Source organism: Leopardus geoffroyi, chromosome A3 (genome assembly GCF_018350155.1).
Source record: "Leopardus geoffroyi isolate Oge1 chromosome A3, O.geoffroyi_Oge1_pat1.0, whole genome shotgun sequence".
Taxonomy (NCBI): Eukaryota; Metazoa; Chordata; class Mammalia; order Carnivora; family Felidae; genus Leopardus; species Leopardus geoffroyi.
In genome coordinates this window covers 45543759-45556949 of record NC_059336.1, presented here as the reverse complement: position 1 = coordinate 45556949, position 13191 = coordinate 45543759, and the positions used below count along the sequence as shown (strand labels likewise).

General features: G+C 39.4%; 1 protein-coding gene across 8 annotated transcripts in view; it reads left to right on the top strand.

Moving 5' to 3' along the window:
- Positions 1–13191, top strand: part of RALGAPA2 (Ral GTPase activating protein catalytic subunit alpha 2) — a 324892-nt gene that overhangs the window by 206830 nt on the left and 104871 nt on the right. For 7 of the 8 annotated variants that reach the window (XM_045445466.1, XM_045445467.1, XM_045445465.1 and 4 more), the window contains 3 exons: positions 3916–4039; positions 6099–6254; positions 12398–12556. In XM_045445466.1, the coding sequence (XP_045301422.1) occupies positions 3916–4039; positions 6099–6254; positions 12398–12556 (439 nt within the window). Of the gene's footprint in view, positions 1–1197; positions 1313–3915; positions 4040–6098; positions 6255–12397; positions 12557–13191 lie in introns of those variants that run through there. The other variant, XM_045445468.1, reaches the window with a different exon arrangement.

The window sequence follows — 13191 nt, the reverse complement described above, 5'->3', positions numbered from 1 at the left end:
TTAAAACCAGTGTGTTTTAATTAGTGACTTCCTAGTAGTGAGCCTTATTCTCAAAACTAGTCAAATCTCAGATCTGTCCCTTTTTTCTGTACAGTCTTAGAAGCAATTCTAAAGATGAACTCATGACCAGTTTTTGATTTGGGGAAATGTGTGCTTCCAAAAACATCTCAGACCCCAGTAAGTGTAGTGCTTGGTACATAGCAGGTGATTAAAAGTCTTGAATAAACTGCTTCCTTAATCTTAATTTTTTTAAAAAAACCTCATTTTTAAAGAAATAGCTTTTTGTTCCTCTTTTAGTCCCCACAGGAATATCATTAGGTATCTCATTACAGATGAAAAACCTGAAGCCATTATTCCTCACACTGCTCTTCATCATATTCAGTTTCCCAGTTGTTGTTACGCTTCTTTTTCTCTGGAGAAATAGAGAACAAATTCTCTGTGGAAACTCTGTGAGGGGTTTCTTGTGAAGGGCTTGGGGGTTCATTTCTCTCTCCCTCTTGTCCTCCAGTATTAAACAAGCAGTCACTTGGGTTCCAAACTCAGCTTTTCAAGCATATGCTGAATTATTCCATGCTTCTTAGTATTAAGTGAATACATTGGTATCTTGTAATTGTGGCCAATTTGTTGAGTGTTAATGCACTTTAGTTGCATGAGGTACAATTGAATGAGCTCCCTGGGGTGCTGTTGCTGTAAAATATGGCTTTGGAGGAGCTGATTGGCAAATCCTCTGTCCTTTGATTAACCTTCCCTTAAAACCCCAACTCCTGGATTTAGTGTCTTCTTGACATCTAAAAAAGGTATCAACTTACTTTATTGTAAAGGGTATTTTCAAGGTTCTTTTTGAAAAAAAAAAAAAGTTGGGGACTCTTTATCTATGGGAAATCTAGACTGTCCCATGTATTGGTTAGTTAGCAGGTAAAAGCATACCTTGTCCCTGAGCTTTTAGTCTGTGTGACTCTATTTATTTCTGAGACCAATTTATTCCCTGCTGTCAAGGCATAGTTCCTGCTTAGCATGTTCTTAGGAAAAGTGTGGTGTCTGTCTTGCAACTCTCATCTCTATACTGTGAAGATAGCAAAGATGTAAAAAGTATGATGAATGCACATGCAAATTACAGTGGGCTCCTCTTTTAAATATTAATGCTTCTTGTCACCCCACGGTAAGGTGAAAGTTAAAATCATCTTTTTTCTTTGTTAGGCTTTTTAATGTGACAGCAGAAGGAAACCAAGCCATTCTAGTCTATTCCTAATAAGAAAGAAAAATGCATTCTAATGAAGAAGAGGAAATTGTTGATTTTATGTACGTGTGTTCCTGAATTACCTGCTCCTTCATGCATTGGTGGTGCAGCTTATGGATATGAAGTGCTGTTGCTAATTATCATTTCAAAAGCCTGGCTCTAATAAGACCAGACACAGCGTCTGATCCTAGCAGGCTCTCTGTGGTGCTAACATTTTGGAGGATGTGAAATTTGATGAATGTTTACAGCTAAAGGTCACCTTTCCTCACACCTACATCAGTCAGGCAGTCACTGGGGCTTAGCTCTTGTGCTCCCACATTGAGTTAATGAGGACTCAAGGACCTGTGAACAGCTACAATATAAAAACCTTGGACTTTGAGGAGCATCAACAGAAATGTTTCAGATAAACTTGAGATGGTCTTTATACATGCATAAATACATATAGAATAGAGAACAATCAAATGCTGCGGACTTTTCAATATGCAGAAACAGCTGCAGAAAAAAACTGATTAACTGTACATGTTCTCCTTTTGTTGAAAGAGTCTTTTAGGTCATAGGTTATGATCTCTGTCATCATCCGAGACCCAAACCCCCAAGTTATTATAGCTCCTAGAATATAAACCAGGCAGATTATAGACTGCAAATGTGTCACTCAGGGAATATATGGTGTGGCAGTTTCAGGGTTTCCATGCTGCATGAGGACAAGTTTTCAGACAGTGTGAGAGCTCAAGGTCTCTACTGTAGAGCATCAGCCCCCTTGGATCCATCACCACAAAACTTCCCCCTTCCAGCAGCAACTGTACCTGTGAAGAGAGGTGTCTCCAACCTGTGTGCTCACACCATGCCAGTCAGGGCATTCAGGATGTCCACCTTCTCCAAGGGCAGCAAGACAGCCTTTATCAAAAGCCTTCAAAATGGACAATGACTGAGATTCCGTTTCTATGAATGTATTCTAAGGACATGTTAGAGATAATATGACAATGTCTTTAAAAATGGTAGCAACTTAAATGTCCAATGACAAGGATTTGGGGTAAGGTATATGCATACACTGGAATGTTATACAACCATTAATAATTTTGTCATACAAGTACATGGTATAAAAGTGTTCCCACTCAACAGTTGTTTTACATGGTGACTTTTATATTACACATATTTTACACGATAAAAATTAGTGTTCACAAATATTTTAAGTGAAACTTATCAGTTCCAAAACAGGATATAGTGGCTTCTCACTTAATATGTGAAAACACATCCTGAAATAGTAACAGCTGTGATTTCAACATTTAGGCCAAGAACATAAGTGAATTTTTTATTCTTCACTTTCTATATTTTCTAGTTCTTCTTTTCAGTATGCTTATTTTATGTAAACTATGGGGAAAATGAATAAGCTACCTAGATAAATAGAAGGAAAGTGTTCTCCTCCTTGATTTATTTTTATGACTTTTTAGTTGAGTTTCTTTTCATTCTGCTTATTAAGTAGAAACATAACTCCTGAAGAAGGAGATATTTGTGACTATATTAAAATCTGGAGCCCAAATTCCACCAGTATAGATATCTAATCAGATTATAGTGTTGAGATGTTGAACAGTTAAGACAATAGAAACATTTCCATATTGCTTGAGCTCTTGATAGTTTTTCCTATGAAGTTTTTCAGAATGCAATGCAAAAATAATAAAGATGGAACTGCTCTGGAGGTGGTAATCCAAAATTTTAGAAAATAGAGACTGGAATTAAACTCTTGGGATGATGGGCCATGGAATGAGTGGTTCTCATTGATGAAAACTCTGTTTGAATTAGCACAGTGCCTTTATCCCTAAACTATCACCAAATTGCTGGGTAAAAGTCTAGTTATTTTGACACTTCCCTGCAGGATATAATTTGTAGAAATTGGTTATTAATATATTTATAGCATTGGATTACTGGTCAACAGAGATTTAACTGAGCAGCTACTATGAGCCTATGACCATGCTAGATGTACAAAAGGTAAAAAGGCAGGACTCCTTTCCTCAAAGTGCAGGCCATGTTTACTTGATTTAATAGCAAAGTGCCCAGAGTCCATCGTGGAGGAAGTGGGTGAAGGGTTTATGTGACCTAAGAGGTTTCCCTGGACATCTGTCTACCCTACCTTACTCCCTCAGATTAGTCAGAGCAAGGAGTGGGTACCTCTTCACAAAGAAAGTGTTCTGCTTGGAAGAAGTTTCTGTTTCTTATAATAGTTTATAGTTTAGTTTATAGTTCTAATCAGGGAACTAATATCCTTATCTCAAAGTGTGGTAAGTAAAATATGGGCAGTGACATAGATCTGTTCTCAATTGATATCTGTGTGAAGTGCTTTCACGTATATTTTTTTGTATATCACATGTTTGAAAGAGTGATCTCAAGAACCAGACTGCCCTGCTTCAGTTCCCTGTCTCCTGCTTGCTCTGTGTGCTTTCTGTTTAATTTTCTGTGCCTCCTTTCAACCACCTCTACAAGGGAAGCGGTGATAATCACTTGTCTCTTTAGAGTGGTTGTGAAGAGCCAATGAGATCACGTGTCGAACCTCCTTAGAACAGTGACTGACCCCTAGTAAATTCTCCGTAAATATAAGCTTTATAGTAGGAGTCATGCTGGCGGTTGTATAGAAATAAAATTTTAAATCTAAGAATTCTAACTCCTTTAAATTTAAAAATTTATAGCCGTGAAACACACAAAATTGCAGTGTTTTACATTGCTGAAGGTCAAGAAGACAAGTGTTCTATCCTCTCCAACGTAAGAGGAAGCCAAGCATATGAAGACTTTGTTGCTGGACTTGGATGGGAGGTAATTCATTTCATTTCAGAGGTGTTTATTGGCCAGCACTATATAAGGACGTGTATAAGCTAGACACCAGTTGTACAAGGTTTTGTATTCAAATCTAGCACATGTAGCATGTGCTACAAGTATTGAATTTGACATCTTGTGTTAGTTGCTTTTCAGTACTTCATACATGAACTTTTGTTTCCCTTTAACTTTTCATAATATTTCATTCACTTCTTGTCAGAATCAAATAGTCAGATCGGCTCACTCAGTCATAGACAGTTTGTAGTAAGAGAAGACAAATATGGGTAAAAAAGCAATAGCTTTGGCCACAGTGTAGAGATTGGAGAATTAAGCAGTGGCTTGATGGGTGAAAACATGAAGAAAGAGCTGATGAAGTAAAAAATTGGCATGAAAATAGAGTAGAGTAGCTTTGATGCTTCAGCAGCCAACCTGTTTCCCTTAGGGAGATCCCAGGATGACTGATATTGAAAGAATATGCTATTTCTTTGCTAAATGATGCTCATACAGACATATACATTTATACACACACACACACACACACACACACACACACACACAGTCTCTAGGAACATAAATCTAAAGGAAAATATATTTCTAGAATCTAAAAAAACTCAGAGTGGTTATAATGGAAACAGCATATCTGAAATAATTTTCTTATTTTTCCTTACTTTTATTTTGGTTTCTTGGTTATCTGTGCTGTGAGAAACTCTCTGTATGCCTAAATAAGACTTGTCTCTGAGAGCTGAATGTTAGTAAGGAAACTAATATGGAGATGGGTACAGGAGAAGCCTACATCTAGGTGAAAACCATGTACTTTATAAAATGTAAAGTTGATTTTAGTCTAAAAGAGTTATTGCACTTCAGTAAATTGTCCTTCTTACTAATAAGGTGACTTCTTATTTGCTGTAGACTATAGTTAATCATTTAACTGATACACCGTTTAAACCACACATTCTTAACTAGAGTTTTTAGAAAAAACTTGAACATTAATTTAGTGTATATATTGATTGTATTTGTCACAAAAGAGATTCTTATATTGCTTTTTTTTTCATTTGTGTTACAACAGGTGCTTTACTGAAAGAATTCTAGTTTATGAAAAGTTTAAAAAAAAGAGAGAGATCCTAGGCACTAAGAAGTGAGCATTCACACCACAGCTTGAAAAAGAATAACTCCCAGACTAGCAGTAGTGGTGTAAATCAGAACAACCCCTTTGAAAGACAGTTTATCAATGGCTGTTAAATTTTAAAACATCTGTGCCCTTTAATATAATATCCCACCAAAACATTTGCTGGAATGGTCTTTGTGGCTTGACCACACCAGCTGTGTTTGAGAAAGCAGAAAATCCCATAAATCCATCAGTTGGGTATCTCTTTGTGTGTGTGTGTGTGTGTGTATTTATATAAATACATATATGTATGTGTATATATATGCATATATACATATACACATATGTATAGGATGGGGAAAAAAAACTAGAGAAATATGCACCAAACTTTATGTTTATTTATTTTTGAGTGAGAGAGAGTATGAGTGGGGGAGGGGCAGAGAGAGAGGGAGACACAGAATCCGAAGCAGGCTCCAGGCTCTGAGCTGTCAACACAGAGCTCAATGTGGGACTGGAACCCATGAACCGCAAGATCATGACCTGAGTGGAAGTCGGGCGCCCAACCAACTAAGCCACCCATGCGCCCCAAGAAATATGCACCAAACTTTTGATGGTGATTTTCTTAAGCTGGTAGGATTTCAAAGAACTTTCATTGTTAATGTTTTTATTATAAACATTAATAAATTAATGTTTATAAATAAACATTAAAAAATTAATGTTTATAAATAAACATTAAAAAATTAATGTTTATAAATAAACATTAAATTAATTAATTAATTTAATAAAATTATAAACAAACATAAATTTTGTCTAACTTAGTATTATATTTGTTTGTCATCAGGAAGCTATAAAAATGAAAGTAATTAGATTGCTCAAAAAATGGGCATTCCTGCTAGGTGAATGAGGATAACTGATGCTTGACTCTCATTCTTTCCTCTTTGTTACCCTCATCAGGTGGATCTCTCAACCCACTGTGGGTTCATGGGTGGACTTCAGCGCAACGGCAGCACGGGGCAGACTGCCCCTTACTATGCTACCTCGACTGTGGAAGTGATTTTCCACGTTTCAACTCGGATGCCATCAGACTCAGATGATTCACTCACCAAAAAGGTAAGGAGCCTCTTTGAAGACCACATTTAGCCTCCCTGGTTTGTGGGTGAGGATCTCCTAGTCCAGATCGAAGGCCTTGGCATAACAGGCACTGAGACTGCTTTCCTCTGGATGCAGCTTCAGTATTGCTCTTCTCAAGCTACAGTTGTAGTTTAATCTGAAATATCTAGCTTGGCGCAAACTGGATAAACAAACAAATGAAAAGCAATCAATCATTTGAGTCTTAAATGATGAGATTAAGATTTAGGAAAAGAAAGGGGCTTAAATGTTGTTAATTTTGGGTCTTCTCTCACCTGACTATTAACTGACAGAAAATAGCATAGCTGACCTCTCAGGTTGGCAGAGGTCATAAGATGACCCTGTACTGATGGAGAGCTGAGAAGGCCAGCACCTCTCAAGCTTGCTGGGGGCAGTTGGGCAACATCTGCGAAAATGACAAGTGCAAGTGTGCTGCAGTCTAAGGGTCCCACCTTTGGCACTGACCTCGTTTCTCTTTCAACTTGGACCTTCTGGATAGTTTTCTCTAGAATTCAGAGGAAACCTCCTCCACTCTGAGGAACCCCCCCAGGGGAACATGATGCTGAACTTTCTAATATCCATGGTGTTCACTTCAGGTGATTCTCTCTTAGAGGTGAGGAGTTCCTTAACAGAAGAGGAATCTTAGTCTGCGAAGCAAGCCTAGAAATCTGACCCACTTCTGTGAGTTTCCGTATGAAAGGAACAACTGTAGCTAGCCTGCTAGTGGGTGGCAGAGCAAGCCTGGAATCCTTACCTCACACCCACTCTCTTCCTGCAAGGATGCACGAAAACTGCAGACAGCACCTGAGTGGATGGGAAGGCAGCTTATTCGGGAGCTAAGTTTGCCATTGGAGGACCTACTGTGTTGGTTATAGCCAGGGTCTGGAGACCAACAGACCTGGGCTTAACTGTGTATCCAGTTACTAACCCATGCCTCAGTTTCCCCATCTACTAAACGAGATTGAAAACAGCCTGTGTGCCAAGGTTGTTGTGAAATAAATGGATAATGCTTGTGAAACTACTTACTTACCATGGTGCCTAGTGTAAGATCTCTAATGGTCAGCCCTCATCATTGCCCACCAGTCTAATTGAGTCTTTTTCCTCCTGACTCATTAGGAGGTGATTGATATTGGCCAGCAGACCCCACTATTACCTGCCTCATCTCTTTTCTCTGCGGTTTTGCTTTTTCCTCACTGCAGCCCCAAATGTTTAGACCACCTACATCGGGGATAGTGGTGCTCATAAAACTTCAGAACTCAGACTGTGGCACAATCACAGACAACTTTCACAGTGTCCAAGTGTCTGGGATGTGCAAAGCATGATGGGCTTTCACTGTCTGGGCCACCTGTTAGCATGGCCTTCCACTGGCCGTGTGTTGTTTCCTCAGCCATGGAGGAGCTGCCTTAAGTCTTGGCCTCCCTGGTGGTGGCGTTCTTAGTGAAGGAGACCCTTCTCTATTTCAGATTACCAAGACCTTAGGCAAGGCTTACACATCCTTTTTATTTGTAGTACCTTGTAAATTTCTGCTAATCCGCAAATGTGTTGCCATATTCTGATTTTTTTATGACTGAGAACTATTGTTGTTAATAGGTTTACTTAAACTATTTTTTAATTATTTCCTAAGTAGGATTGTCTTTTTTTCTTTCTTTTTCTTTTTTTCTTTTCTTTCTTTCTTTCTTTCTCTTATTTATTTATTTATTTTGAGAAAAGACATCGTGTTTTCTTGATACAGTGCCTTACTATATAAATAATGTTGCAAGGCTTGGCCTGGTTGAAAGATTCCCTACTGTAATAATCAAAATTCAGCTGATACCTTTTGCAGCTCCTAGATTTAGCATCATTAGTGACAAACTCTCTTTATCAGGATGTCTCACAGCCAGACTGAAAATCAGTCACAGTAACAGCAGCCCACAGTTCCTTGTCTTATTCTAACTAAATTGTCCCTAACAGCTTAAAAATGAGCTGCAAAATTCTAAAGTGATTCATGCTCTCTTCTGCCCCTGTCATGGGGGCACTTTTTCAATTCTGCAATCCGGTTGCAACCCCATACTGAACTCTTGATCCTTCACTGCAGAAATTTGTTAGCTCTAGCTAGATTAGATTTTTCACAGCTAATCTAACTGCTGTAGGGGTTTGCAGAGTGGGGACAGAGCTGTGCTATTGGATTTGTCCAATTCATTTGACTCCAGGACTATAATTGCACTTATGTCTTACAAGGCTTTTATAGCCTCAGGCTGGCCAGCCGCATAAAAAACAAATTGGCAGTGATACAGTACGAGTGAAAAGGGATGAAAGGCCCACATTATCAGTCTCTAGGCAGCACTGTTCTGGCAGGAAGTTTCTTGGTTAATTTACAAATAAAACTTAGATTTTAGGATGGGCACACTGTCAGCTGAACAATGGGGATGTCAGGCCTGACTGTTACTTAGTAAAAGTAGCAGCCGGGCCCACTGAGGAGCAGGAATTCTTCAATCAAACAGACGACTCCTTCTGGAGCCAGCTGGCGATGTAATGCAATTAGTCGGGAAAGGAGGTCAGCCTATTAGGTGTGTACCATGACCAGTGTCACCAGTGCGTGCCGCCTGGCAGCAGCAGGCAGAATGGGCCAGGCAGAGGGACTTTAAAACTCTGTCAGGACGAGAAGTGGCAGGACATGGGGTTGATTTCTTAAGACTTAAGAACCGAGCATTTGTTCCAAGCCTGTTAAGCATCCGCGAGTTCTGGAGCCTGTTGTGCAACTGAAGCAGTAGCTGGCATGAATGACAGCTCCATCCCAGGATGAGACTCATCAGCCTCTCCCAGATTACACGAGTCGTGCCAGCTTGACTTGTATGCACGCAACAAACTCACTGGTGGACTTCAGTTTGGGGGCCTCGATTCTGAATTCTCCAAAACTCACAAAATGACATCTCTGTAATGAAAGCCCCCTTAAACCGAGCTTCCAGAAGCTTCATGGAAGTTTCCAGAGTGTTCCTTCATATTCTGACATGGTGGACAATTTGGCCAGGTTAGTTTTACTTGTTTCACCTGCTTGTGTTCTTGTCCGAGGTGGAAGAGGGCATGTGTTTGCTCCTTGCTCCAGATCTATCAGTCAGTGGGTCCTGTGGCCTTAGCTCTGAGTTTCGCGAGTTAGCTAATGAAACTATAACTTGTCCAGAGATCTAGGGCACATGACATTGAAAGCAGCTTTGAAAGAATGAATATTGTATCATTGCCACACAAAAATAGCTTTTCCTTACCTACAAAAATGCCACACTGGGAGGACAGGTCTCCCTGGCTGTGGTTCTGAGAACATAGCCCAAACAGAGTTATGAAAGACTTTCTTGGATTATATAATTGAGGAACCTAATTGAGAAAGGCACAGTAAGTGCTTAAGTTCAGTAATCACCGTACTACCTAATGCCTTGCAGCTTATACTTCTGGATTGAGAGGAGCCATCACAGGCGTTAGGGTGCTGGCATTAGGTGGTAGCCCCACATTTGAAGGGTATTCAGTAGATATGTTCTTCCCATTCTGACTTTAGTTCCAGCATTATATCAAGGGGCATATAACCACCTAGAAGGTTGCTTCTCTTTATAGGATGAGAGTAGCCCCACTATCACAATTACCTTCTGCCGGTCTAAATACATCCCAAAATTACAGTTTGATACTATTCCTATTTCCCTTGAAAATATGCCTCTACTGTGTTGCTGGTGATGCTGGCTACCATGTTTTTACTCCAAAAGGATTGAATTTCAGGAGTGTGTTGTGAGGGCCTGGCATGTTCTATTAAAAAGGAAAGGGAAAAGAGAGGTGGAAATAGAGAAACAGAGAGAGATGTTCAGTGTTGCTGTGAGAACCCAGTGTCTTTTTTTTTTTTCTTTTAACTATTTATGGGTAGTAATGGGTTGGCTACACCTTTCACCTGCTACCCTTCTAGACTTTACATGTCAGAGGGGGAGAAGAAGAAAAAAAGAATCATACTAGATAATTTTATATTTAGAAAGTCTTAGGCACCATTAAATTGTTCTGGATCATCATGACTCGTGCTGAATACCCACAGTTACATTTGTCCCAGAGTTCATGTTCAGAATAGTTGAACCGGGCACCCCTCACTGTAGGGGCCACCTGCAGATGCACCTGTACCTCCCTAGAGCAAAGGTACTGGCATAAGTCGTTTTAAAAAAAAATTGACTTGGGGCGCCTGGGTGGCTCAGTCGGTTGAGCGTCCAACTTCGGCTCAGGTCATGATCTCACTGTCAGTGAGTTCGAGCCCCGCGTCGGGTTCTGTAATGACAGCTCAGAGCCTGGAACCTGTTTCAGATTCTGTGTCTCCCTCTCTCTCTGCCCCTCCCCCACTCATGCTCTGTCTCTCTCTCTCTCTCTCTCTGTCTCTCTCTCTCTGTCAAAAATAAATAAACATTAAAAAAAATTGAGAATAAAAAAAAATTGACTTACACAGACATTCCCAGAAACATGAAAGAGTGAAGAATAAGAAAGCATTGCAGCAAACCAACTTCCTTTAACTTTGTAAATGGAAAGGAGGCCATGTTGGGGTCACCTTGGATTTTTCTTTTGTGGTCAAACAGTCTATAAAGAAAATTGTATTTATGCGATCATGTTTTAAATATATGGTATTCCAGAGCATCCCCTTTTTTGCATTTTTTTTCATGTTTTGTATCTTAACACAAAACAAAAACATTACCTTTGGCACAACATCCCTGTTTGATTAACGGTGCCCCTGAATTTAGTCATGTTTGGGGGGGTTCGTCTATTAAATAAGCTAGGAAGCCAGAAATACTTTTTTCGTGGTGGTAGATAGCATTCTTCTCCTGCAGTGTGTGGGAGAACCAAACCTTAGATTTTCCATAGGTGTCCAAGGACCTTCACCAGTCAGCTTTTATGGTTGTAGGACTTCAATTTTGGCCAACATTTTAGCCTTTATAATCTATACATTTATAATCTATACATTTTATATATACTTAAAATTTTAGATTTTAGATATACTTAAATATATATACTAAATATATATACTAAAATATACATTTTAGATATACTTAAAATCTATACATTTTCAGGCTTATTTCATCTGTGGCTTTCTCCAGCCCAGGATGTGCAGTCATTATGCAGGAGCTTTATCAAGGACGTTCTTGCATCTGAAGAGCTTGGCTCAGGAGGAAGTCTCAAAGGGCCCCTTCCCCTGCTCAGAGAGGCCAGGAGTCTCTGACTTGTTTTTGGACTTGATGGCCTCTTTGTGTATAAAATGACAAAAACAGTGGGCCACGCTATCTGAGCTGTGGCAGTACACCTAGCTTAGGTGGCTGTGAGCAGTAGGAATGGCACTGAGAGGCCTGGCCAGGTCCCCAGGCCCGCCGTGCTGCTCACTGTTCATGCACCTTGTATAGGTGCTGCCTTTGCCTTCCTGAGCCCCATCTCCTCCTTGTCACGTAACAGAAAGATGATGTCTCCTGCCTCAGAGAGTACGCGGAAAGGCTAAAGAAAATAATACATGCAAACATACTTTCTGGATAGGAAGGCACTCTTTGAAGGCTAGGTACTAGTGTTCTTATTAAATTGAAGTCGTATGTATTAGTTTCTTAAACAAAGGTAATTTATGCAAACTTTTTCTTAAACCTTTGTCACAAATCTAGTTCTTATACATTTGGTAATTGTGTTAGAGTGGCTTATGTTCTCTTGTATTCAAATTTTTTTCTAAATAACCATCGAATTAAGAATGTTATGAAGCCGTATTGTAATATGGAATAAAAGGATCATGTTGTTAATTGTTTAGAAACACGCTCAGCAATATGAAACATAAGGCTTTAATGCAAAAGTAAAATTCAATTTAACAAAATCCTCGAAAAGGTCTTGTCCCCATCCAGGCATAACGTACCTTCTGTGCTTCTATGCATCATCTCAATGCTAGTGTAGTTCATAAAAAGTGAGAGGTGTTTTCATGTACTTGTGTTTTTTTTAAAACACAGCAGTGTTTTACCTTTGTAAAAGGTAGAAGACAGCAGTGTTATACCTTTGTTTGGTAGTGAAATACTTTTGCCTCTGAGTATTATAATTCAATTTGTAAGCCACGACCCCTCATAAACTGCTGTTATCACTCTGATTAATGAAGAGCCAATTGGCCATTGCAGCTTCGTCACTTGGGGAATGACGAGGTCCACATCGTCTGGTCTGAACACTCCAGGGACTACCGCAGGGGCATTATCCCGACTGCCTTTGGAGACGTTTCAATCATTATTTACCCAGTGAAGAATCACATGTTCTTTATCGCGATCACGAAGAAACCCGAGGTACGTTTTCACCGCATTATCGCTCTGACTCATACAGCATTTGCCATATAATTCACTGTTTTTGAGAAACAATGATATAAATATGTTAAAGGGGACTTTTGTCCAACTGGTGAATGTCTCACATGTATCTGAATTACACATGCTATAAAGAAATTCAGTATGAATTGAGATTTTCAGAGTATCTTTCCTCATGAGCACAGAATTCTGTATTTTATTACTAGACTCTTTAAAAATTAGAACATAAACACATTCATGATATTTTAAGTGTTTTAAATTTAATTTTTTTTAATTTAAAAATTTTAATTTTATATCTGGGGCACATTGATTAATAATAATAATAATAATAATAATAATAGTTGAAAGAACCCCATGTCACATCAAGCATTTTGTGGCTGGCCACGGGTACAGAATTCGACCTGGCATGACAAACAGGCACTGCTCACCGAACCTCTGACTGCTGCTAATAGGGGTCAATCCTGAAGGATTGCAGGCATGTCTGTGAAGAGGTTAGGCCTCTGCAGCACAGCCCATGTGATGACTTTTAACAATTGAAGCACCTTGTCACCGGATCAATGCAACCATGTCAATTGGTATCGATCATGGGAATGGCTGGAACAATCCAATGGTTATGTGCC